The 27,456-nt window shown below is 41.4% G+C and overlaps 1 protein-coding gene across 1 annotated transcript in view; it reads left to right on the forward strand.

Moving 5' to 3' along the window:
* The window catches only part of HYDIN (HYDIN axonemal central pair apparatus protein), a 347,254-nt gene that overhangs the window by 168,448 nt on the left and 151,350 nt on the right, over positions 1-27,456 (forward strand). Inside the window, exons 18-22 of the mRNA XM_043599622.1 lie at positions 2,964-3,202; positions 6,055-6,328; positions 10,946-11,089; positions 15,844-15,987; positions 21,923-22,236. Coding sequence (XP_043455557.1) covers positions 2,964-3,202; positions 6,055-6,328; positions 10,946-11,089; positions 15,844-15,987; positions 21,923-22,236 — 1,115 coding nt within the window. The remainder of the gene's footprint in view (positions 1-2,963; positions 3,203-6,054; positions 6,329-10,945; positions 11,090-15,843; positions 15,988-21,922; positions 22,237-27,456) is intronic.

Genomic DNA, 27,456 nt, shown 5'->3' on the forward strand with positions numbered 1-27,456 from the left:
TAGCAGTTGGTGTTTTAGTGTTCCTTGTTCGTGGATTCTATGATATACTTTGCTGCCCGGTTTTATGCCAAACATTGATTAATAACCTTCATCAAAAAGAAAACTCACGAATTCAGCCCTGGAGAGCAACTTTGTGTCTTCTTTCCAGAGCTGCCAACCTGTGTCAGCAGGAATCAGAATAGAAATGGTACCCATCCATTGAAAACTAATGTCCCCTGACCTGAAATAGCACTTATACTGGTGACACCCTATCTTCATTGTGAACAGAGGACTGACCTATGCTACTGGCTAGGGGAGGAGAATAAATGTTTATAAGGGGAAAGATGACATTGACAGAACCCTCTTCTGGAAGACATTTGCTTTTTTTTTAATATGAAATTTATTGTCAAATTGGTTTCCATACAACACTCAGTGCTCATTCCCGAAGGTGCCCTCCTCAATACCCATCACCCACCCTCCCCTCCCTCCCACCCCCCATCAACCCTCAGTTCGTTCTCAGTTTTTAAGAGTCTCTTATGCTTTGGCTCTCTCCCTCTCTAATCTTTTTTTTTTTTTGAAAGAAGGAGAAAAATGGCGCCAATTTATGTTTTAATTGTAAGCTGGGTCTCATAAATGAGTAAAACTATGTAGAGGGCTCCAAGGCCACTAATTTGGGAACAAGGGCCAACAGCTGAGATCATCTGGCCTAGAACTTCCTTATTTTCTCTTCTTGCTGCCCTTCTATTTGTCCTAACAACAGGTAGATAGGAACTCCAGGTCTGCAATCCCCATAAGAGTTGAAATGCCAAGTTATGTGCCCACTTCTGTGTTCTGATGGTGTAAATTCTTCGCCTTCCAAAATCTGGGATCCAGGGAAGTTGGGGGAAGACTTAAGTATCTGGTAGTAGACTTAACCATCAGGGAGGCTTTAACAGCAAGTAGCTAGCAGTTCACCACAACCGTTCCCTTTTACTCTTAGATTCAGAGCCAGATGACATTTCTCAGCCTTTTTTGAAGCTAAGGTGGCTGCCTGAGTTGTGTACAGGGGAAGTAGCAGAAGTGATGTGTGACACTTCCAGGGTTGGTACATAAAATCTCAGCATGTGACTCTCCCTCCTCTTTCTTCTCTTCTTGGTCAGCTGGATGTCATTATCTAGGGTGACTGAGATGCTTCAAGTTAAGCATGTTACAATAAAAGGTTTTCAATATCCTCTGCTCTGAAGAAGCATCTTGTTCTTTAGGTGTCTGTCCCTGAAGTGCCTTTACCCCAGCCTCTTCTGACTCACATTTTTGTTGTTTACATGGGAAAGCAAGAACATAATAGGTGTGTTTAAAAGTGACTTGCACACAGCTGAAGAAAGAATTAGTGAACTGGAAGATAGCTCAGAACAAATACAAAATGAAACACAAAGAGCAAAAGAATGAAAAATGCAGATGGGAGTCTGCCGAGACAGAGAGGACATATCAGAAAAGTCACATACATTCAAGGAAAAGAGAAAGAAAATGAGGCAGAAACAATATTTAAACAGATAATAGCTGAGAAGTTTTCAGAAATAAGAGATACCAAACCACAGATTCTAGAAAAGTAGCAAATTCCAAGAAGGATTTGCAAATAAACTAACTACATACCATACAGAGAACCTGCCCTACACACAATTAAACATAAAGAGAAAATCTTAAAAGCAGCCTGAAAAAACAGATAAATTACCATCAAGGAAGCACAATTTATGTTTTTAGATTAAATAAGCATTAGTCATTTTTTTATGACTTGACACCTTAACCAAAATCTTAACTTTGGAGCCTGATTGTACTATATGAGATTTTCTTCTAAAGGTGGGATGCAGGATTTGAAGGGCTGTTAAGTAAAGAGGGAGCTTCAGTTTATTCTATTTATCTCCAAGGGAGTGGACCAAATACCAATGTTGTGGAAGGTACAAAAAAAGTATATCTCCACTTTACATAAGGAAGAGATATGTAACAATTTGAGGTATTAAAATCTGGGGTAAGTTGCCTTAGATGAGAATTGGGTTTTCTAACATCAAAGGCAGATACATTAATTCATTTGTCATATATTTATTAAGCATCTACTATGTTCCGGGCATAGTTGCAGGTGCTGGGGATATATCAGTGAACACAAACAAGAACAAAAAACATAAACGTCCCTCCTATGGAGAGCATATATCCTAGTGCAAGGAGACAAACAAGCATGACAAATAAGTTAATTGTGCACTAAGTTAGAAGATGATAAGTGCTAAGGGAAAAAAACAGAACAGGGTAAAGGGGATCAGGAGTACTGAGGGAAGGTTTGAAATTAAAAATGTGATGTGCAGGGTAGGCTTTGTTGAGAGGTATCGTTTGGCCAAAGAAAGACTTTAGGGAGTAAAGAATGAGCTATGAGGGTCTATAGGGTTAAAGGAAACAGATTAGTGGGCATCACTTCCAACTCTAGAATTTAGCCCTGTCATATATTTCAAAATAAGTTTGGAATTTTAGCAAACGAAATTCCATTGATTATTATGAAATAATATAAATCAAGATGACTTCCTACATTGTATTTGTTAATGAAAGCTGTTTATCCTCACTATAACATCATAGACACTTTGCACTTGAAAAACATTTGCTTTAAAAATTACAAGTTCCAGGAAGGATGTTGTACCTTCTGCTGGTATCTCAGAATTTGGAGATTAGAGCAGATAATTAGCATAAGCTTGTTAGAGAACTGGACTGTCATCTTGAGAAAGAGATGTAAAGAATCTTCACAGAGCATTCAAAAGTAGAATTGTAGGTTTGCTCTTCAAAATCACATTGCGTTTTGAAAAAAAGAAAAGCCAACAAACACCCAGCTGCTTTGATTCAAAAAAATAATGTTTGTCTCTGATGTTCAGTTCTGCAGTGCCAGTCATTTGAACTATAGAGGGCTTTGACATGTGCAGAATGAAAAGCCAAGAATATCTTCACTGTTAACTTGTACTCTTGTGTTGCAGGCACACAAAAAATCCCTGTGGACAATTGAACCCAATGAAGGCATGGTTCCCCCGGAAACTGATTTTCAGCTGACGCTGACAGCCAACCTGAATGACATACTGACATTCAAAGACACAGTTATTTTGAGCATAGAAAATAGCAACACCTACCGGATTCCTGTCCAGGCTTCAGGAGTTGGTTCCACCATTGTTTCAGATAAACCCTTTGCTCCAGAGCTCAATTTGGGAGCACATTTCAGGTAGGGAAATACCCTGGACTGATTCTTCCAGATACTACGTCTGTTTCATAAACTGAGCATCACCTCTACTTTGAAAAATTACTTTCAGTAAATAGAACTAATGTCTTCAGCCCCCCTCCCTTTTCCCATCTTCACTTTACCCCCTCCAAATGGGTACATCAGCCACAAGAAGACCTTTCCTAGGCACAGTGTAGTTGCATTTTCCCAGCTGTGTCCCTCTACACCAGAGAAGACATTTATAGAAGTGCATTTTTCTTTCAAACATACAATGGCTTCTTTGTGACAAATTTAGTATCTCGATCATGATTCCTCCTTTTTAATTCCATCTGACACACTGCTAATTCCTCTCCATGACTGTGGAAAATACAGATATAACTTGGTGGTGACCTAAGTACAGTATAAGTAGGAAGGTTGAAAATTTATTGCAAATGTATATTATCTGGTATTGCAGAGCCAGTCATTTTGTTTTGTTTTGTTTTATGTCCTCTGCTCATCTCCCCACCAAAGCACCAACAACTGAGATGCTTGCAATTGGCTCCTCCTGAAAAGCTAGAGAATCTCAATGTTTAAATAAAAGGTGGTACAGTATAGATGTCTCTGAGCAGAACAGACTAAATGTGTGTCTCTGAAAGTGTATGAGGGTTGAATGCTAACAGTGGAGGAGACATTTGGGGGGTTATTCATGGCTCCTCATCGGAGTCACATGGCTGCCACTCGTTGATTCTTGGGGCCAGTTGAATCTGGCCTGTCTGTGCAGTACTGTGAGCCGGTCTCAGAGGGGTGCTCCTGCCTTGTGGTGTAACAGGTCATGAAACCAAGATGGACACTGTGCTTCGAGAGGATGTACCTGACAAACTAGTTGGGAGCCCTCCCCGAAAGCCCATCCACACCTCCTTTCCTGTGCTCCATCTACAACACATGACACTTGATTGAAAATACATTAACCAGGAGGAATTAAGTAACAGGCAAGTCAGATAGTTGAATTGCACATGTTTTCAGACAAACATCCAATTACAGTTTGGGTGTCAACTGAATATAAAAATACTCCTCTCCACCCATCTGTTGGCCATAAGCTAGGGCATTTTTTCATTGCATACCATGCTTCTATTTCCAAATTTCTTTGTTAAGTGCACTCAAATATAATTATAGAAAACAATGTACTGCAAGCCAGATTTAATTACATGTTCTCCTTAGTCTACAAATAGTGTCAAATAGCCCCAAAGGATATTCTGACACTCGCCTAGAAATGGAGGGTTAGCTAATAGTTTCCTGTGAATGTAGAAGCAAACTGCAGCTTTTAGCTGCCAAGTTTTCCTCTGGCTAAGCTCTATAGTTATTCTTTTTGCCACAAAATCGTGATGCCAGCAATCTCCAGAAGAATGATCAAAAGCAGGGGTGGGCAAACTGCAGCCCACTGCCTTTTTCTATAAATAAAGTTTTATAGGAATACAGCCATGCCCATTCCTATACATACATTCTCTATGGCTTCTTTCACACTACAGTGGAGAGTTGAGTTGTTGTGACAGACCATGTGGCCCAAGAAGTCTTACATATTTATTATTCATCCCTTTATAGAAAAAGTTTGCCAAACTTTTGATCATAAGGGTCTGAAGAAATACCCATATGCCACCTTTTCTGACTACATATTTTTGGACAACTCCCTTAAATTTTCAGAGCTTCTATTTCTTTATCTATAAAATGAGAGCAAACATACTTATTATTACCGTATTGCTGTGACAATTGAAATACGTACTGTGTACAAGTGACAGATACACTGCCTACAGTTTATATTATTTATATTATATATCATATATTATTTACACATATAATTTATATGTTTATATTGTTTATTATTATATTTATTATTTCCCCAAAGCCTGGACTTAGCCATGAAGTCAAACTACTCCAATAAGCATACTCTGTAAATACCTATTTAGATAGAAATGGCTACACCTGACAATCGGCAAATATTCCTTATTATTTATTTATTATTTATGCTTCAACTTACTTATTAGCATATGATGGTATTTCTAATGAGGAACAGAGGGGATGAAATCTCAAAGCCTAATAAGATTTTAAAAATAAAAAACAGTGCCAAGGTGAGTCTTCTCCCTGAAAAAAAAAATTTAAATAAACTTATAAATCAGTTTTGTTTTAATTCCAAACAAAATCATGTTTGAACCAAGTCCAAGATCTCAGAAATCCCAGTGTCTTGCAAAGAGCCAGACAATCAAGAGGTTCTTAATAAATGTTCATGGAATAGATGAATGAATGAACAAATGACTTGATGAATGAAATAGCATTTTTAAAGTACTCCTCTGAGAACAATGACCAATCCAGGTGATGTTCTGGTCCATGGTACAGTGCCCTTGAGCTTTGGTCAGGCTTGGAGGATATGCTTGGCTTCTCTTCCAAGTTCCCTTCAAGTTGAGCTCATCACAAGAGATTTCACTCAGTCAGTAGAAATATACTCAATACAATTTGAAATATATTTCTCCTCCAGTAGGTATTTTACTTTCCTTTCACTCCTTAGAACATTTATCATAAATTAGAGTGATTTTTCCATATACTGTGTCTGTGTTTATATACCACTTCCCTGGTGGTGGAAACTCAGGGACCAAACCCAGGTACTGGACTCCAGTCTGTGGACTCCATAAGTAGATACTACCTCGTTCCTTTACTGTGGTAGCTCCTCATAGCATCATGATGTAGCATTCCTAAATTTTTAAAAATAAAGTGTATTTCATTACTTACCTTTTAAATACTTTACAGAGGAGAAAAATCCCAAGGGTGTGGAGCTGAACAGAACACCCCAAGTTGAGCCCTCTCAATTCCTGCCTCCTCTTTTGCAGCCTGGACACCTATTATTACCGCTTCAAGTTGACCAACAAGGGACGTCGGGTCCAACAGTTGTTCTGGATGAATGAAGATTTCCATCCACAGAACAAACTGAGCAAGAAGGGCCTGGCTAAGAAGGGACTTGCTAAGAGCCAGCCCCGACCCCAGCGCTTCCAGGAGCCCGGGGCCCCACAGAACCCCGTGTTTCAGATCCACCCAGTCAGAATGGAGCTGTACCCAGACCAGACGATCGATGTGATACTTGAAGGCTATTCTGCTACTCCCAGGGTAAGAGGACAGCACCCTTAGAAGCCGTTTTTCTCCTAAATAAATCTTTGCTGTATTTCTAACGAGAGTCGCTTAACATTTATCTGAAGAAAGGGTGCAGTTTTCTCAAGGTTTTCACACAGCACTGAGTTACCATGGCAGCACCTATTGCTTCCAAGATTCGGCTCTGCTCAGTTTTTTGTTTGTTTCTACAGCTACCATGATCCCAACCCTAAAATACCATTTAAAAAATTTTTTTTCAACGTTTTTATTTATTTTTTTTGGGACAGAGAGAGACAGAGCATGAACGGGGGAGGGGCAGAGAGAGAGGGAGACACAGAATCGGAAACAGGCTCCAGGTTCCGAGCCATCAGCCCAGAGCCCGACGCGGGGCTCGAACTCACGGACCGCGAGATCGTGACCTGGCTGAAGTCGGACGCTTAACCGACTGGGCCACCCAGGCGCCCCCTAAAATACCATTTAAAGTAGGTTCTCATCCCCAGGGTCAGAGGGACATCCAGCATTCACCCAAAGCTAAACCTCCTCTTAACACATAGCAATATTAATTTCCTATTTATTCAAAAAGGATGTTTTTAGAGACACTCAGCTGCCTCTGCTCTCCAGGTATTGGGACATCCTTGGCCCCTTTCCTCTCAACCTGACACAACAGCTTCCTATTTATAACCATCATCTTCTTATGTATCAACTAAAAAGCTGAGTTACCTTCAGCAACTTGGATGTCCTGCTCATATTTATATTATCAACATTCTGCTTTAAACATTTAAGCAGCTCCAAAACGTGTGCCTATTTATTCCTATTCCCTCATGGAAATTGGAAACCATCAAAAGCACAAAAGAAACTTCCCAAATCACTTACGAGCCTCTTCTACCTCACTAGTGCAGACTTTATGGATGAGAAATGATCATCCTTGAGCTCCTGCTAGGGTCACTGAATTAGGAGGTAGTACTAGATTTTTCCTCATGAGATAGGAAACAATGGAAATTTGTCTCCCAGTTGACAAGATGGGGAAGCTCGCCCACAGCGTAGGTCCTCTAGGGTGGCAGGTTCACTTGACTTCATTTGCATTGATTCTTCACAGCACATGTTCAGGTAAAACCCATCCTCGGTGCAAAAACAAAAACGTCATTTCCCATCATGGGAGTGCATCATATGCTCTTTCTTTCTGTCATTCGGGGATTCAGCCAACTTTTACTGAGTGTATACCACAGGACAAATACTGTGCTAGGCAGTAAGGATGCAAAGATGGATAGAATGCAGCCCCTCAACTCAAGACACTGACAGGCTGTCCCAGGAACACATCTACAATGTTGTTACCAGGAGCTGATCATATTTTCAAAGGCATTAAATCTGAGAAGCTGGGATTCTAAGTTCAGTTTAAGATTTGCTAAATGCTTCCCTGAATGTTCTTCTATGTGGTAGTACATAACTGAGAAGAGACTTGAATTCATTAACACCCAAAACCTGAATACTCTTCAGTGTAAGCTATTCTGGTATAATGTCACTCTAGGTCCTTTCTACTTTATAAAAATCTGGGCCTCTTGGATCCAAAGAAGTATTGGTTTCTGTAGCACGATTTTTATTTTTTTAAGGCTTTTAATAGCACGTTTGTTTGTTTGTTTGTTTATTTTAATAATGATTTCAGGAATAAGATTTAGTGATTCATCACTTACATATAACACCCAGTGCTCATCCCAACAAGTGTCCCCTTAATACCCATCATCCATTTAACCCTTCCCCCCACCTAACACCCTGCCAGCAACCTTCAGTTTGTTCTCTGTATTTAAGAGTCTCTTATGGTTTGTCTCCCTCTCTGTTTTTATGTTACTTTTGCTTTCCTTTCCTTATGTTCATTTGTTTTGTATCTTAAATTCCACATATGAGTGAAATCAGATGATAGTTGTTTTTGTCTGACTGACTTATTTCGCTTAGCATGATATACGCTAGTTGCATCCATGTTGTTGCAAATGGCAAGATTTCATTCTTTTTGATCGCCAAGTAGTATTCCATTGTATGTATGTATACACCACATCTTTACCCATTTCTCAGCTGATGGACATTTGGGCTCTTTCCATACTTTGGCCATTGTCAATAAGGCTGCTATAAACATTGGGGTGCATGCACCCCTTTGAATCAGCACTCCTGTATCCTTTGGATAAATACCTAGTAATGCAACTTCTGAGTTGTAGGGTAGTTCTATTTTTAATTTTTTGAGGAACCTCCATACTTTTTTCCAGAGTAGCTGCACCAGCTTGCATTCCCACCAGCAGTGCAAAAGGGCTCCTCTTTCTCCACATGCTCACCAGCATCTGTTGTTGCCTGAGTTGTTAACATTAGCCATTCTAACAGGTGTGAGGTGGTATCTCATTGTGATTTTTATTTGTATTTCTCTGATGATGAGTGATGTGAGCATTTTTTCATGTGTCTGTTAGCCATCTGCTTGTCTTCTTTCGAAAAGTGTCTATTCATGTCTTTTGCCCATTTCTTCACTGGATTATTTGTTTTTTGAGTGTTGAGTTTGATAAGTTCTTTATAGATTTTGGATGCTAACCCTTTATCTAATGTCATTTGCAAATATCTTCTCCCATTCTGTCAGTTGCCTTTTAGTTTTGCTGATTCTTTCCTTCACTGTGCAGAAGCTTTTTATTTTGATGAGGTCCCAATCATTCATTTTTGATTTTGTTTCCTTTGCCTCCAGAGACATATCAAGTAAGAAGTTGCTGCAGCCAAGGTCATAGAGGTTGTTGCCTGTTTTCTCCTCTAGGATTTTGATGGCTTCCTATCTTACGTTTAGGTCTTTCATTCATTTTGAATTTATTTTTGAATATGGTGTAAGAAAGTGGTCCAGGTTCATTTTTATGCATGTCACTGCCCAGTTTTCCCAACACCATTTGCTGAAGAGACTTTTTTCCATTGGATATTCTTTCCTGCATTGTCAAAGATTAGTTGGCCATACGTTTGTGGGTCAGTTTCTGGGTTCTCTATTCTATTCCATTGGTTTATGTGTCTGTTTTGTAATACAGCTTAAAATCCAGAATGGTGATGCCTCCAACTTTGCTTTTCTTTTTCAGGATTGCTTTGGCTATTCGGGGTCTTTTCTGGTCTGTACAAATGTTAGGATTGTTTGTTCTACCTCTGCAAAGAATGTTGGTGTTATTTTGATAGTGATTGCATTGAATATGTAGATTGCTTTGGGTAATATCGACATTTTAACAATATTTGTTTTTCCAATCCATGAGCATGGAATGTTTTTCCATTTTTGTGTGTGTGTCTTCTTCAACTTCTCTCATCAGCTTTCTATAGTTTTCATTGTATAGATTTTTCACCTCTTTGGTTAGGTTTATTCCTAGGTATTTCATCGTTTTTGGTGCACTTGTAAAAGGGATCGATTTCTTGATTTCTCTTTCTGCTGTTTCATTATTGGTGTATAGAAATGCAACTGATTTCAGTACATTTATTTTATACCCTGTGACTGTTGAATTCATGGATTAGTTCTAGCAATTTTTTGGTGGAGTCTTTTGGGTTTTCCACACAGAGTATCATGTCATCTGTGAAGAGTGGAAGTTTGACTTCTTCCTTTCCAATTTGGATGCCTTTTCTTTGTGTTGTCTGATTGCTGAACCTAGGACTTCCAATACTATATTGAACAACAGTGGTGAGAGTGGACATTCTTGTCGTGTTCCTGACCTTAGAGGGAAAGCTCTCAGTTTTTCCCCATTGAGGATGATATTAGTGGTGGGTCTTTCATATGTGGCTTTTATGATCTTGAGGTATGATTCTTCTATCCCTATTTTCATGAGGGTTTTTATCAAGAGGGATGCTGTATATTGTCAAACACTTTCTCTGCATCTATTGAGAGGATCATGTGGTTCTTATCCTTTCTTTTATTACTGTGATGTATCACATTGATTGATTTGCTGGTGTTTCATTGAGGATTTTTGCATCCATGTTCAACAGGGATACTGGCCTGTAACTCTTTTTAGTGGGGTCTTTTTGTCTAGTTTTGGAATCAGGGTAATGCTGGCCCCAGAGATTGAGGTTGGAAGTATTTATTCCATTTCTTTTTTTGGAACAGCTTCAAAATAATAGGTGTTAACTCTTATTTAAATGTTTGGTAGAATTCCCCTGGAAAGCCATCCGGCCTTGGACTCCTTTTGTTGGGAGAATCTACAGCATGATTTTTAAACATTCAAGCATGAAAGGCACAATTTTTCTAGCCATAGTTCCTGCCTAGCTTGATAAGAAATCATGTATCTACCCGAACCATAAGCCCAGTAAGGATTTTACCTGCTTTGTCTGCCTTGTCTGTTTTGTATGTTCAGTCCCTAGCAGTTCTGATGCATGATACATTTTCCTGTAATATATATGTATATATAGGTTGAACTGAATGTAAATTGATTGTGTCCTTGGGAGCAGTCAGAAACAAACACATCCAGGACATATTCAACCAATCAGACTTTAATTGTGTGACAGAGAGCAATCCCTGAAATGCACTATTTGGAAAAATGTGCTCTTTCCTGGTGTCACCAGGCAGGTAGTTGAGAATCAGCTTGTTGATTTTGAGAATTAAGTTTTCTGAGCTATGGATATTCTACAAGTGCTGATGTGTCTCGTCTACAGATAGTCAAAGAAAAGCTGGTGTGCCATGCCATCATCGGGGCACAGAAGGGGAAGAGCTTGCTGATGACTGTGAATATCATCTGTGAGTTTATAGCGCCACTTATCCAGCTCTCCACCAAACAGCTCATATACCGACTGGAGAAGGTCAGTGCTGCCTGGGGCGGGTGCACTAAGTAGGGGTCAGCACGTTCACATTTTCATTTTGGAAGCTAAATTAATGGGAAGCCTGTTATACCTGCACCCAGTGAATGTTTTCTAAGCTTCAGAGACCAATACACATTTAACTAAAACTTCTGAATCTAAACCTACATTCCTTTGAAATGTGAGTTGTTATGGAAATTCTGCTTGCCTCGTTCCTGATATATAAGACCAAGTAAATGAAGGCGTATTCCAGTGCACTGAAAATGCATTTTAGTTGATCCTTTTATTCTAACTAGGTGAAATAAACATCTTAGTATAGAAAAGGTTAGAGTAGGATTATTGATAATTATAATAATCAGTAAGAAAAGCTACCATTTACTGATTGGTAGGCACTGGCATCAGGCCTTGTTCCTCAACTACATTTTCCCAGTTGTTTCCTCACAACAATCTATGCAATGGGTTCTATTATCATTCCGTCATACATGTAAGGGAACAGAGATGCAAGTTAAGCTGTTATGCGGTCACCTAACACTGCTTGAGGATAATCAACCTAAACTCTTTGATTCATACTCTTTAATTTATATGGCTATAAATGCCCATGACTTTATAGAACTATTAAGGACAAGCACTAAATGGAGGAGGCATAGGACAGGGGAAATGAAGAATGGCTGCTGCTCAGGGCAGGGGGGTCAGGATGGCGAAGAGGTGGAAGGAGACATCACAGCAGGACTGGACGTACTCCTCGGCAGACTTCCATCCTAGAATTATGTACCATTCAAAATAGATAGGTAGAGAATGCCTCTTCTGAGTTGAGGACTGCATTGGTGCTGGAAATCTGGTGAACCAGCCTGACATCGTCAAAGCTAAGTGACTGGTCAGGGTTATAGACCATAAACAAATTATTACAATTTAGTTGTTTAAGATTCAATTCTAAACAGTGTTATGAAGATAAGGTATAAGGCACTACGAGAACATGTCTTGGAGACATGGCCATATTTGTACATGTGGTCCTAGATGGCTCTGTCAGCAAGTGCCTAGACTTGAGACTTGAAGGAGAAATAGAAGTTAGTATGGTGATAAGGGACGAGCAGAGAATCAATAGGCAGAGGGAACTGCACATGTGAAGGGCCCAAGTTAGGAAAGAGCTTGGTGAATATATACAACTGAAAGGCCACTTTAGAGAACGTGCCCAGAATGACATGAGGTCCATCTAGAGAAATGGGCAGAGGCCAGAGGAATTTGACATGGCTGGGAGGTATGTTCTGGACTTTGGGTTTTGTTCTGGGTGACCATTGGAGGGCTTTAGGGAGGGAGGGGAGTGACATGGTCAGATTTATTCAATGAAACAGTCATGCTGGCTGCTGAGTGGAGTATTTATCAAGGCCTACCATGTCCTAGGCACTGTGTTGAGTGCTAGGGATATAGCAGTGAGACTAGACCCACCCGGATGAACCTCATGCCAACTGGGAAAACTGGGTATTAAGTAAGCCATTGTTCCATAGTGTGGGATGTACATAATCCAAGCTAAGTCCTGACATGGTGTCGTACAAATGGGCTATGTCTGGCAGCGCCTAACCGATCATGGGGCAATCAACCAGGATTCCTTTCACTACTTGGAGGCTTGCAGGAGAATGTTCAAGACCATTTATTCTGTTAGTGGATTTCATTATATTTTGTTAATATTAAATAAATATCTATTGAGCACCCACCATGGACAAAGTGCTCTGTTAGGATATGAGTAAGGGAGCTTATAATCAAGTAAGGGAGGTGAGATGTACAAGTTTACTTCAAACCAACAGATAATTTTGAGCACTTACATTATATTAGGCTGCCAAGGCAAGGCAAAACCCTGGCTTAATGGACTAGTGCAGAAAGCAGACACTGAAGAAGTAGAATAAGCGTTTCAGCTACAGGATGATAAACCAGCTGAAACAAGCTCCATGAGACATATAACAAGAAAATACTACAGGAGTTTCTGCCAGAGTTACTAAGTTTTCATTACTGTTTTAAATTCTTCCTTTTTTAAGTAATCAGGAAAGATATTTATTGGCAACAGCTGCACCAAATTTGGTGGCATCATGTTTCCTCTAAATTCCGCTATTCAGAGAAAATTCAGTAAGTATTTATTGAATAGCTATTCTTTGCAAGACATTACAGTGTATGTTAAATATGCAGCCCGGTTTCTTATTAGATTTTTTTTCTAAGCCTATAAACACCCATAAAAATGTGTGTATAGTGTTCCTTCTTTTTTATATCCTTAAGCCTTGGGTTGTTTTCTTTTTAACATATTCTTGTTTACATCTCTGAGTTTATCACTAAAATAAAAGAGCAAATATTTTATATATGGCAGCAACTTATCGAATTAAAAAACAAACTGTCAGAACTCCGTGTTTGTTTTTGCCCTTCTCTCCTCCCCCCCCCCAAATATTATAATTGTGAAATCTGTCCAACTAGTATATTTTTCATTGTTTATTTCCTGCTCATATTTAAGCCACACCAGGGACAATGAAGAAATGCAACTTTATTAAACCAGTATGCACAAGAGGCCTGTTGGTGTTGGTGTTCAGATTTAATTACATAACACCAAATTATCTGTCCTGTCTCATTTGGGGCTCAAGGCAGCATATATGAGTTAGTACATTAGACTATAATGATACCAGCCCTACCTATGGGAAGAATTTTTCTATAACCATTTCCTCAGATTTGATCTACTTTATAACTGTGATGCCATTCCTAAGGCACACAGATGAAATCACATCTCTGGGGAATTGAAAAGGTCAACTGAAAGTAGCAGCCAGTTTGCTTCATGAAGTCCACCAGCAAAACCTGTCTCTTGATATTTGGGGAGACAAACAACCCAGAGAGAAGGGGTCATTTTAAAATAGAACGGCTCTGTGTGCATCGACTCCTCCTCATCTCTAACCTCTAAGTGGCCTCTTGCCAAAACCAACCAACTATGGCTTCTTCACTTCAATGCTTTTTGCAGTGACACAGCGGCCTGGGGGAAGGTCACTGAGTGGACAGCTTTGTATGGCCCAAAAGTGCTGCTTCATCCCTCTCACAAAATGTAGTATATCATCATCTGCAAATACAAGGTGAATTCGGTGCCTGTATTGCCATGTTAGAGGGAGGGAAACAATGCCTGGCATCTCATGGTAAGTGCCAGACTGAGCCCCTCAGAGAACTCTGGGAGTGCGTAGGGATCTCGAACAGTGCAGCCGAGGCAGGATGCTTGAGCTAACTGTTATGGACTGAATGTTTGTGTCTTCCCCAAATTCACATGTTGAAGTCCTAATCCCCAGTGTGATGATGTTGAAGGTAAGGCCTTTGGGAGGATGATTAGGTCATGAAGGTAGAGACCTCAAGAATGGGATTAGGGCAACTGGGTGACTCAGTCAGTTAAGCGTCCAACTGCGGCTCAGGTCATGATCTCATGGTTCATGAGTTCGAGCCCCGCATCGGGCTCGGTGCTGACAGCTCGGAGCCTGGAGACTGCTTTGGATTGTCTCTCCCTCTCTCGCTGCCCCTCCCCTGCTTGTGCTCTGTCTCTGTCTCTCAAAAATAAATAAACATTAAAAAAAAATTTTCAAAAAGAATGGGATTAGTGCCCTGAAAAATAGAGACAACAGAGATCATCTCCTTCTCAGCCATGCAAGGACATAGTGAGAAGATAGCTATCTAAAGCCAGACACCGGATCTGCTGGCACCTTGATCTTGGACTTCCCAACCTCCAGAACTCTGAAACATCTGTTATTGAAGCCACCCAGTCTATGATATTTGTTATAGCAGCCCAAGCCAACAAAGACACAATGGGCACTGGTTACCTAAGCACCTCAGAGCCAGGGGAGCCAGGAACCACAGGAGAAGGAAGATTGTGTTGAACAAAGAAGCAGAGACAGAGTCAGACCAAAATATAGAATCAGAATGATTTAACTGAAATTGGAACAGCAAATCAAAACCATGAGGCCTGGGGAAAACAGGCCAGAGTTGTGGAAGAGCCAGGGAATGATTGGAAGGAGTCTATTGTTGGAAGCCACAGATTGAGGCTTCTGTTGCCTCCTGCTGTTATTAAAAGACCCCCTTTCCAAAGCACACAAGAAATGATGTGGACTCCAACATTAGAATGAGAAAAATTCAGTCTGACCAGAAATTTTCAGGTTAAGATCCATTGCTGATGCTTTCTTCAGTTGAAGAATGAAATTTGATGTATCTAAGAAAGTGCAAAGATGCTTCTACATCAATGATCCCAGTGTTATTGGGAAAAATTTACAGAAATAGTTATGAGCATTTTGTCAATATAACAATATATTACAAATGTATATATTTTTGCAAATTGGATATTTTGAGCATAGAAAAAATATAAGGAAAATAATGTTTTGTTCATTATAATGATGCATGGGTTCTTCCATTAGATATCACTAATTATTAGACTTTGTTTTATGACACTGGAAACTTCTATAGTAATAGTACTATCCAGAGGCATGGCACGTATAGGTGTTCTTAACCTGGCCACAAGAGAGTAAGAAGTCTAATCTTTGTTTTCTGGCTTATGTAGGATCACTTTTCAATAGTCCACCATAAATTGTGAATGAATTATCTAAGTCTGTACAAGGATGGGGGAAGACAGTGAAAGAGAGACAGAGAGCAAGGAGGGGTGGGGAATGCTAATTCTGTTGTTAACACTGATGATGAGACTTTGGTTGCTAAAGGCTTACATGTTTATCATAACTTGGTTTCTTCTTTTTCCCTTTGTGCAGAAACCAAACACTGTCCTGGAACCTGATTACCAGCCGTTGGTCATGAAGAACATTTCCACCCTGCCAGTGAATGTGTTGCTCTCCACAAGCAGACCCTTCTGTATCTGCGAGACTGATAAATCTCCACTGCCATTAACTCCTGAGGTAAGTTGACAGAGTGCTGTCTTAACAAGCTCCTAGGAGAGTTGTGTGTGTGACAAAGGAAGAGAATAATGTCAGCATGCTACCTAATTTCAGTGCAGACAGGTAGGAAGAATTTAAGAAACAAAGAGGAAAGAATAAAGAAGATTTATATGTCATAAATTCCAATATCACTCAACTATTTTTTAATTTTGTTAAATATTTATATGTGAGAGAGAGAGAGAGAGAGAGGGAACGAGCGAAGAAGGGGCAGAGAGAGAAGGAGACAGAATCTGAAGCAGGCTCCAGGCTCTGAGCTGTCAGCACAGAGCCCAGTAGGGGGCTCAAACTCACAAGTGGTGAGATCATGACCTGAGCCGAAATCAGACGCTTAACCGAATGAGCCACCCAGTCGCCCCTCCACTATGATTTTTTTTAATGTTTGTTTGTTTATTTATTTATTTATTTATTTATTTATTTATTTTTGAGAGAGAGAAAGGGAGAGAGATTATGGGGGAGAGGGAGAGGCTGAGAGAAAGGGAGACAGAGAATCCCAAGCGGGCTCCATTGCTGTCAGTGCAGAGCCCAGTGTGGGGCTCAAATTCAGGAACCTTGAGATCATGACCTGAGCTGAAATCAAGAGTCAGACTCTTAACTGACTGATCCACCCAGGTGTCCCTCACCCAAGTGTTATTAATGGTGTAGGAACGCCGGCTCATTATGATAACCCTTCATTCTTGCCTATTGTAATCTTTAGAAAACAGTGACTTCCCACTAATGATAATAGAAACCTATTAATTCTACTTTTCTAAAGCAAAGTTCCATACTCTAGGCAACAAGGAAATGGCTCAAACCCAGTCCCTAAACCAGAGAGCCCATCTCCAGATACTAAGAAATCTGAACTGGGCTGGGGGAGGAGGCTGTGAGCTATTGAGCCTCCCCAGTCTGACGCAGGATGCAGTGTTCTCTAAACATCCCTACAAGATCACCGTTGTGCAGGGCGCCTGGGTGGCTCAGTCAGTTGAGTGTCCAACTCTTAATTTCAGTTCAGGTCATGATCTCACAGTTCATGGGATAGAGCCCTATGCTGTTAGCATTCTCTCTTTTCTTTGGATTCTCTCTTTCCCTCTTCCTGTCTCCCTCTCTGCTCCTCTCTTAGTTGCACTCTCTCTTTCTCTCTCAAAATAAACAAATATACTTAAAAAAAAAAAAAGATCACCCCTGCGATCCTTTGCGGAACATGCGGACATTGGTGGGAACGGCGGGGCCATGCGGCCATTGGCACTGCAGAGCTGTAGAGAAGGAGTGAGGGAGAAACCAGATCCATACACCACTGTGGTCAGCCTCCCAATCTGGGGAGACAGCTAATGAAGAAGAGGTAAAAAGAAGGAAGGGAGGGCAGGCAGCAATCCTGAGATCTCAGAAGAGGGAGCCCATGACTGAAGGAGATTTGCCGTGAGCCTCGCTCAGGGAGATGGATCTTGGAGGGAGATGGGGGGACAGAGGTGCTTAGTGAGAGGGTTGCAGACAATACCTGACCGGTGGCTGTAAACTGCACTACCACCCTCCCTTCCCCACCAATTACTTAGTGGGTTTCCTTCAAGCCTGAGCTGGGAAAACACCAGCTAAGATCTTTGAATAGAGAAATAAAAGGGAGAGGCAGAAGAAAAACCTACTGCTAGGGAGCCTATACAAGGAAGGAGACCGAAAGTATGAATGTAGTTTTCTGCAGCCTCAGAGAAATGGTAGATGGTATGACCTGTCTTTAAAAAGAGCTTAAAGATGAGATTCAAGGGTCAAAGTGGAGATGAAGGGTAAGCTCACAGGGCAGAGGAGAACAAATGGATAAAGTGAAAATTCAGATATGAGCAGCTTTCTCCATCTGGGTGGTAGATTAGACACACTCTCCTGTCCCTCCTGAAATCTTAAGATAAAAGTAGAAATGTTCAGAAGGAAAGAAGCCCAGAACAGTAAAATAAAGAAGGAAGAAGATGGTAATAAGAAGATAATGGGAGATTTAAACAAATTCTAGAAGACAGAATGAGGATGGAGTGGGTTGACCAAAAGGGCACGGGCACAAAAACCAGCATTCTAGAAAATTCTCCTGTGAGACCGCAGAGACATGAGAGTCGTTCAAGCTGAGTAGCATGGGCTCGGAGGCAACAAGTGTGAGGAGAACACTGAAAATAGAGAGATTCCATGTGTACTAGACAGCTGTCCCACCCGACCCCACACACAAAAAACATGGGCAGCTGGCTTTTATCCCCAGATCTAAAGATAAGTGCTCTTCCCAGAGAAATGGATCAAAGTGCCAGGGGAACTTCAGTGTTTCTAGTGTGATTTTAGCCCTCCAGGATAATAACTGGTGTCTGGGGTGTGTCCACCAACTGATCGCCCCTTCTCTGCCCAAGGAAGCTGTTCTGTAGACCAGTCCTACTACACAAATTGATGGTGGTCTCTGGACTGTTAGGATCCCTGGTTGGGTCAGGAACTATTGCTTCCTGTAATAATTCTGCTAGCACAGTTGGGCCTTTCATATTATTTGCATGTGTAACTTTAATAAAAGCATACATATAGTTTAAAAAATAAAGAGCTTTGGGGCACCTGGGTGGCTCAGTCTGTTGAGTGTCTGACATCGGCTTAGGTCATGATCTCCCAGTTTGTGAGTTCAAGTCCTGCACTGGGCTCAGAGCCTAGTGCCTACTTCAGATCCTGTATCCCTCTCTCTCTGCCCCTCCCCCGCTCACACACACACACACACACACACACACACACACACTCTCTCTCTCTCTCTCTCTCTCTCTCTGTCTCTCTGTCCTCAAAAATAAATAAATATTTAAAAATAAAGAGCTTTTGGGGCGCCTGGGTGGCCCAGTCGGTTGAGCGTCCGACTTCAGCCAGGTCACGATCTCGCGGTCCGTGAGTTCGAGCCCCGCGTCAGGCTCTGGGCTGATGGCTCGGAGCCTGGAGCCTGCTTCCGATTCTGTGTCTCCCTCTCTCTCTGCCCCTCCCCCGTTCATGCTCTGTCTCTCTCTGTCCCAAAAATAAATAAAACGTTAAAAAATAAAAATAAAAAAAAAATAAAGAGCTTTTACAAATCAATAGGAAAACACCAATAGAAAAATAGGCAAAGGAAATGAATATAGTTCACAGAAAGAAAAATAAAATGTCTCTTAAATATATGAAAATGTGTTCAACTTTAATCACATTAGAAGAGATGCAAATTAATTTTCCTATCAGATTGGCAAAGAGCAAAAATTCGATAGTGCTCTGTGTTGGAGGGGCATGTAGAAATAGGCACCCCCACAGTGTTGGGGAAGTATACATTGGAAGGCAATATGGCTACAGCTATCAAAATTTCAAATGTCCATACCCTTTGACCGAGTTATTCTTCTGCTAGAAATTTACCCTTCAGATATAGACACAATATTCAACATATAGACAAGGGTATTCATTGTAACAGTGATTGTAAGAGCCAAAGATTGGGAGCCAATATCCATCGGTAGGAGATTGGTTAAATCAATGATGGCGGAATTATATGATGGAATAAAATGCAGCTCCACATGCACTGAGTGATCTCCCAGTGAAAAAAGCAAATTGCAGAACAAGAGTGCACAGTGTACTATCATGTGTATACAAAAGTTTTAAATACATATATGAATGTGATTTTTTTTAATCCATACATTATCTCCACAAGGATAAGCAATACACTTGTAACCCTGGTGCCTCAGGGGCAGGGAACTATTTAGCTTGGATAAGAGGCTTAGATTTTTAAAAGCAACGCCATACCTTGTCTTGGGACAAAATGTTATGGAATATCCAACAGTGAGTCATATCTTGGTGAAATTACTGGTCTTATTGGTAATCCAAAAATTCTATGGCCTCTATGCAGAAAAGAAGGGACCGATCCATCAAGGGAAGAGTTTAGACTAACTTCAACTTCTCCACCGTAATACTTAGTGCCAGATGACAATGCAGCAATGGCTACAGAGTTTTGAGAGAGAGAGTCACCCAGGGCTAGGAAGGCTAAGCAGTGTTGCTGACATTCACAGAGCTGGTAAATGACAGAGGCTGGATTTTGACCCAAGAAGTCTGGCTCCAGAGTTTATGGTTTTAGGATTATTATCTCTTGTGTAAGAATATTTTTTCAAGTGTTTGTTTTTTTTTTTTTTGAGAAAAAAATCAAACATTTAAAAAATAAATTAGTTTGATTTCATTTTTGTAAAAATGTTATTTATCCATCCATTATGTCTGGACTCATGCTTACAAAATGTTAACTCTGAGAAATAATATATGGTGAAATTTTGGATGAGTATTTAATTTCTTCTCCTCGTGCTTTTATATATAATGTGAATTTTTGTGGATGTGTATCATTTCTACAAAACAACAAAGGGGGGAAATGTTTAACTCAATCTTCAAAGATATTTAAATACGAGGCATTGCAATACCATGTGTTACCATCTGCAAGAATGGGTTCTAAATTCTGCCAAGCCACCTGTACAAGCACAGGCCACACTTTCAGATGGGATTAGCTGCCTGAGGAGTGATTGCCCTCTCTCTGATTCTTGAATCAGGTGATTGGCTTTATCAACAGAAACCATCTAATCATGTCACTGAAGTGCACAGTTAAATACCTGAACCTGAAAACTCAGCAGAGAGGGAAGTACTCTCTGAAAGACTCATCCCTGTGTGCATGCCTCCCAACTGCCTCAGGGCACTTTCTGCAAAACCAGGAGGTGGCTTTCCTGTGGATTAACTGTGGGAATTGAGCAATTCCTAAAAAAGCTAACTCATAGCCAGGCTTTCTATGGTAAGGTATTCCAGTGGCCTTGACATCCAGAAACACACGGGGATTTGAATCAAAGAGAGAAAAGAATAAACATAATCTACTGAATAAACTCTGTCAAGCTTCCGGGAGTGTCATTTTAAGTTGAATAGAAGACAGCAGAAAGTAAATAACACTGTGCTTAAGAGTTAGAATTGCAGGCATTAGAAAAGAAATTAAATTGCCTAATCCATCCTTTTCTGGGTCACCCTCTACAGAGCCCCTCCCCTAGGGCTTTAGAAAGCCTTTTGAAAGTTTCTTAAGCCAGGAATGTTTCCCACTTGTTTAGGAAGAGCATTTTACAATCTAATTTATATTCAGTTAAGAATATTTTATAAGTTATTCATTGCAGACTTTCGCTTTTGCAACTCGCAATCCTTATAACCTCACAACTATTATTAAAATCTCTTCCTTCAGAACAAACTGAGGGTTGATGGGGGTTGGGGAGAGGGGAAAGTGGGTGATGGGCATTGACGAGGGCACTTGTTGGGATGAGCACTGGGTGCTGTATGAAAGCCAATTTGACAATAAATTATATTTAAAAAAAAGTAAGTGAAAACATATACTCTAAAGAAACCTGTTTCAATGTTGTAATAATTTAGAATTCTAGTCTATCAGTAAATACATGGAAATATTATTTGCATTTCCTGGTTATAATTTAGATATGTGTCTAATCAAATAAAGAAATTTTCAGGTTAATTTTTAAGATTAAATTTAAATTTAATCATGCAATGGTATCTTGATTCCTCAACAAATGAAAAAAAATAATAAAATAAAATAAAATCTCTTCCTTCAAATGATTCCCATCCAGATTTTCCTTGCTTTCATGTTCAACCAATAAAAGATGTGTGTGCATATATGTATATAAAATATCCATAGTTATCGATATAGTGTAGATATCCATATGGATTTAGATATACCAGCTATTTAATTATGTTTAAGTGTGAATACATAATTATGGGCAAAAGAAATGTGGCTGTGTATGTATTTCATACTAATCTATTTGTACTGATATGTGCATCTGTATGTGTGTATTTCCATAAATATGTATAAATAACTTTGGTTTTCCTGTTCCATGGAGCAGGTTGAAAATGCATCATATAGGTTGGTAATTGCCAATTGTCTTATTTGTAGCCTATCAAACTGGAGATTGATGGAGAAAAAAACTTGCTGGTCAAATTTGACCCTTCCTATAGAAATGACTTGAACAATTGGGTAGCAGAAGAAATTCTAGCAATCAAGTATGTAGAGCACCCTCAAGTAGACAGCCTGAGACTGCGTGGAGAAGTGAACTACCCCAACCTCAGCTTTGAGACCATGGAGCTGGATTTTGGCTGCATCCTGAATGATACAGAGGTGATCCGATATATAACTATCACCAATTGCAGCTCCTTGGTTGTGAAGTTCCGCTGGTTCTTCCTGGTAGACAACGAGGAAAATCAGATAAGGTACCCCAGCCTGTCTGCCCCTCATAGCTCTTTTCTGCAGTTCCCATTTCTCTCCTTTGGGCTTTGTACTGGGTTTCCCAGATTCTGTGTACTGGTCTTTCATGGTGTTCAGTTCTGGTAACTAATTATTGGCAGAAAGAACAAAGGGTCTCAAATCGTGGTTCATCCTAGATTTTCAAACAGGAAGAGCAGCTAAAACATCTTTGAAAGCCCCAATTACCACCAGATTAGCAAAGCAGTATCCGTAAGCCTGCTTTAATTTTGAATCTAGTGGTTGGATCATTAGAAATGTGTCACTAAAAAAATGAAGTCTTAAGCATTTCAAACCCAAAGCATGGATTGAATATGATAATACATTGAGTAAATGCTGCACGGAGCTCCACATTCTGCCTGTCTTGGTGGGTTTCATTCTTTTTTTTTTTTAACTTTTTTTTAACATTTATTCATTTTTCAGAGACAGAGAAAGAGTGTGAGTGGTGGAGGGGCAGAGAGAGAGGGAGAGACAGAATCCAAAGCAGGCTCCAGGCTCCGAGCTGTTAGCACAGAGCCTGACGCGGGGCTCGAACTCATGAACCATGAGATCATGACCTGAAGTTGGGCACTTAACCGACTGAGCCACCCAGGTGCCCCTTGGTGGGTTTCATTCTAAACGATACATATATACAGATGTATACATATGTACAAAATAGTGGGAGGTGGTGAATGCAGAAAGAGGAAAGCTGTGTTCACAATATTTGGATTTAGAAGTGTCTCTGTTCATTTAGAAGCTAAATCCAAACTTAATTTGGAGAACACTCCTTAAAAAACATGTAAACAGGCTGTTTTAGTCAAGCCTTAGTAACATTTTCATCTGAGTCTGAAGTCTTGTTCACAAGCAGGACATTCAGGCTCCTCTGTGTCTCCTTACTAGATGTTTGGACAGCTCTGGGTTCAGTACCTGAATGCCGAGCTGCCACTCTGCATAGGGAAGCCTCATGTTGTTTCCTTGGGTTGTCGGTACCTCCCATATGCAACCTTCATCTTGTATATGACAGCCAGCTTTTCCCTTCCCTGGCTTGTTTCCACAGTAACAGCGGCTTGCTCTAGATGTCTTCCATAGACATCTAATGATGACCCAGCATGGCACTGGAGGTGGGCCTGGGCCTGAATGACAGAGCCTGCTCGTTAGGTGCCGAGTACTGTTTAGGTTTGGGGTAAAATCAGCCAACCTGACCTAATGAGCTTCGAATACCAGATTCTCTGAAGTTATTCTGATGTAACATAGCTACATGGGTTTATTCTACCGAGGCACAAGGGACATGTTTTCATTTTTGAGAGGCCATTTCCATAATTAAAATAATGGCATTTTGAAAATGGACTTAGCCAGGACTGGAGAGGATGCACTTAATTTTTCATTGTGTTAAGCATTTATTTAACCATTTTTCCCCCTCTCTTCAGTATCTTCCTGTATCTTGATATTGAACTTTTGCTTATAATTCATTTGTTCACTCATTCATTCATTCCAAGAGTCATTCAGAAAGCATCCAGTAAGTGACTCTTATGCCCCGGACGACGTACGAGGCATCGGGGATATAACAGTGAATGAGACGTTGTCCCTGGCCTGAGGCTATTGGGAAATCACAGGGAACATGTGTTAATGCCAGGCTCTGAGGAAGGACAGAGGTAGGGATGAGAGCTCAGAAGAATCCAAGAAGGCTGCGCTGAGAAGCACAGTTAAATGTCTCAGATGGGGCAACAGGGAAACATTCTAAGTAACAGGAACAGCATGTTTATATCAGTTAGGATTCGTGGATTCTATTCCGTTGCAAGTGACAGGAAACATGACCCTCAACAAAAATGAAAAGGAAAAGACATTCACTGGGTCCTACAACTCAAAAGTCCAGACTCACTCTGGCTTCTGGCCCAGCTTAAAGCTCCATCTCTTAGCTTTGCTTTCATGTGTTAAAGCCAAGTTTTTGGGTCAGCTTTTCTCCCATGGTTCCCACATGGCTGCCAGCTCTCCTGGGGCCACATCCTCGCAGATCTGAGCTCCAGAAAAGGAACATTAGCCTTTGTACATGAACTGTCTTGAGATTCACTGTGATTGGACCAGTTCAGTCACATTTCCTGTCCCCTCCCCAAGTCAGTCACTCAATGGAGGGTGAAGCACTGATCAGCATTAGCCTGGCCACATGCCCCACACCAAGGGCTGCCGTGGTGACCTCAGCGCCCCATGGACTGAATGGGGTGGGAGGGGGCAGATCTCCAAACAAAAACTGACATATGAGAGAATGAATGCTGGAGAGGCAAATGACACGCATCTACCAGTGTCCACAGAGGCCCCATCAGCGTGGCCACAGCACAGGCTTCACTGGTGAGGGAGAAGCCAGGGAGAATTCTTGGATGCAGGTTGGCAGTCATGTGTGAGAGGCCTGGTGCTGGGATAAGGAGTTTAGACTCTTGGAAACAGCAGGAAGATTTGTAATCAAGAGGCAAAAAAGTCTGCCTTTTTTTTTTCCAGGAAGATAACTCTTAGCCTCATTCAACATGGCTACCCAATCCCTCCTTCCGAAACCCTTGCCTTTCTTCCTTTGAATACCACTGTATTCTCCTGCTTTCCTGCTTATCCCCTCAACCTTTCCCTCCTTCTCAGCCCTGGGACAGCAGCAGGTGCACTGAGTGTGTGTAGGTTGCAGGGCTCCATCCTGGGCCCCTGCTCTCTGTGCAGTGGCAGTTAGTGCCGGCACCTGAGGCTTCCAACCGTCTCAGCCTAGACCCTCTGCTGAGTCCCGAGGGCGTCTCATTCTTCATCTCTTGGATGTTTCCCATGTGACTTGTGTCCAACGTGTCCCATGCCAAACTCAGGCTCTCCACCTGCCCCCACCCCTGTGAATGACATCACTGTCCTGAGAGGAATCCAGATTCCTTCCTCTCCCTGACCTCACCCATCAAAGCCATCACCAAGTTCTACCTATTCTGCCTTCTATAACCCCCTCATTCCCATTCCATGATGATTATCCTAGTTCAGGTCACCATCCTCTCTTGCCTGGACCATTTTGATGTCCCTAACTGGACTCTATCATCCAGCCAGTAGCCAAGTGATGAACATGTCACTGCTCTGGTTTTCAGCCTTCAACAGCACCCATGCTTCTTAGGATGAAGTACGGAATACTTACTGTGTTCAGCAAGGCTCAGCATGGGCTTTCCCTGTGTTCCTCCCCAGTTTCTTCTCACTTCACTCTGCCCTCACCACACTGGCCCCTTTCCTGTCCCGGCCCATTCCTATCTGAGCACACAGTCTCTGCTGGAAGCTCCTTCCACGCCTCACTTCACCAGCCTCTGCTCCCTTGTCAAGTCTCAGCTCCAGGTTCTTCCCTGGGAAGCCCTCTTGAGACCCTTGCCTACATGACCTCCCCTGGCATAGGCCCTGGTAGCCCATCTCCTTCGTGACACATCACACTTGTCATTATGGCTCAGTGTCCAATTTCCTAGCTGGCTCTTAAACCCTTGAGGCCAGGGAGCACATCTGTCCTGTTACCTCTGGATCCCAGAGCCCATAGCACAGAGTAGGCAGCACAGAGTAGGTCCTCAAAGGATGTTTTCTAATTTGTAACTGCTCCCTGCTGGGTATTTGTGGTGAGGGAGAATCATTTCATAACTGATTAAAGATTCTTTTCTGTCAGCTTCTTGGCACCTGCCAAATGAAAAGGTTCAAGGTATAAATGTCACCTTGGATAGCAAAAAAAAAAAAAAAACCAAAAAACCAAAAAACACTCCACTTGCCCTTCAGATGGGCTTTCTCTGCAGACCCTCAGGAAAACATAAGATATTCAGTGGCTAAAGGTCACTTTTATCAGATATACCAACACTAACCTTTCTTTTCCAATTAGAATTCTCCTAAGCCTTACCATTAGTAAAAGAAACAAAGGATAAAAGAGGCTTTTCTTTTTCTTCTATTAGGGCAGCATGTGAGGACACCCAGACACTTTCAATATCCCTGCCTGTCACAACACACACATCAGCCATGTGAGCACACACGTGTATACACACGTGTGTGTGCGCGTGACTTTGCAGGCAATTCTGACTGGGCCATCTAAAGCATCTCTCTTGTTTGAGCTTATTTTTTTTCCAAGTTGGCCCTCGTGTCACATATAAGAACAAAGAAAGAAGTAAAATGGACAAGTATGCTAAAAAAAGCACTCCCTAAGAGGAAAGCCAGTCATTGTCTCAGAAGCCAGCTCATCCATGGGAGTTCAGATGCGTGACTGGGTTCGAGACTGACTTTGGTAGATGACAGTCTAGGCTGTACACATGACATGAGGAAGCCACCAGCACTACCGGAATGTGCCCTTTCTTGGGTCTGTCTCTTCGACATGACTGCTCAGCTGGTCGAGAATGTGATGCTTCATGACATCTGTGTGAAAGGGGCACACAGGGCAGCCCGCACCTGAAGCGGCCCTTACCCTCTAAGAGGCCAGAGGGTGAGCCTGGTGGATACTAGCCCAGCCGGTATCTCTGCCCAGGCTCAGGGCCGCAAAGCTGAGGCGATGCTGGGACTTACAGCACGTGGCCAAGTGGTCTCCAAGGACAGCTTTGCCTTTTTGTTTCCAAATCTTATTATAGATAAATTGAATACAGGGGCCTAAGGGAGCCCAGCCCTGCAACAAAGGAGCACGTGTTGATCTCACATTGATTTTTCTGTGATGACCGTCAGTTGTCACACATTGTGATTGGAAGAAGAGGGTGGAAGGACTAGAGGGAAGGTAGGGGAAGCCTCATTTCTGGATGCTTCCATTTGTCTCTTCATCATTCTTTAATTTCTTTTGCCTCAAAAATGGAACTTTTTTTAAATGTTTATTTTTGAGAGGGGTGGGAAGGGGCAGAGAGAAAGGGATCTGAAGCGGGCTCTGTACTGACCCAAGCCCCAGGTGGGGCTCGAGCTCACCAACCCCTAGGCGAGATCATGACCTAAGCCTAAGTCAGACGCTCAACCGACTGAGCCACCAGGCTCATTGGAACTTTTTTTTTTCTAAGACATGATATGTTAGTGGTAGTTGAGGTCCTGGGCTGTGGTGTCGAACATGGCTGGTTAGAATCCGGGCTCTGTCCTCCTGGCCACAGGATCCTGTGCTCTGGTTTATGAATAAATGTGGATAACATGGATACCTAAAAGAGCTGTCATGAGGATTAAATGAGATGTGTCTATAAAATGCATGTCTCTGAGATAAAAAGGAAAATATG

This window comes from Prionailurus bengalensis, chromosome E2 (genome assembly GCF_016509475.1).
Source record: "Prionailurus bengalensis isolate Pbe53 chromosome E2, Fcat_Pben_1.1_paternal_pri, whole genome shotgun sequence".
Taxonomy (NCBI): Eukaryota; Metazoa; Chordata; class Mammalia; order Carnivora; family Felidae; genus Prionailurus; species Prionailurus bengalensis.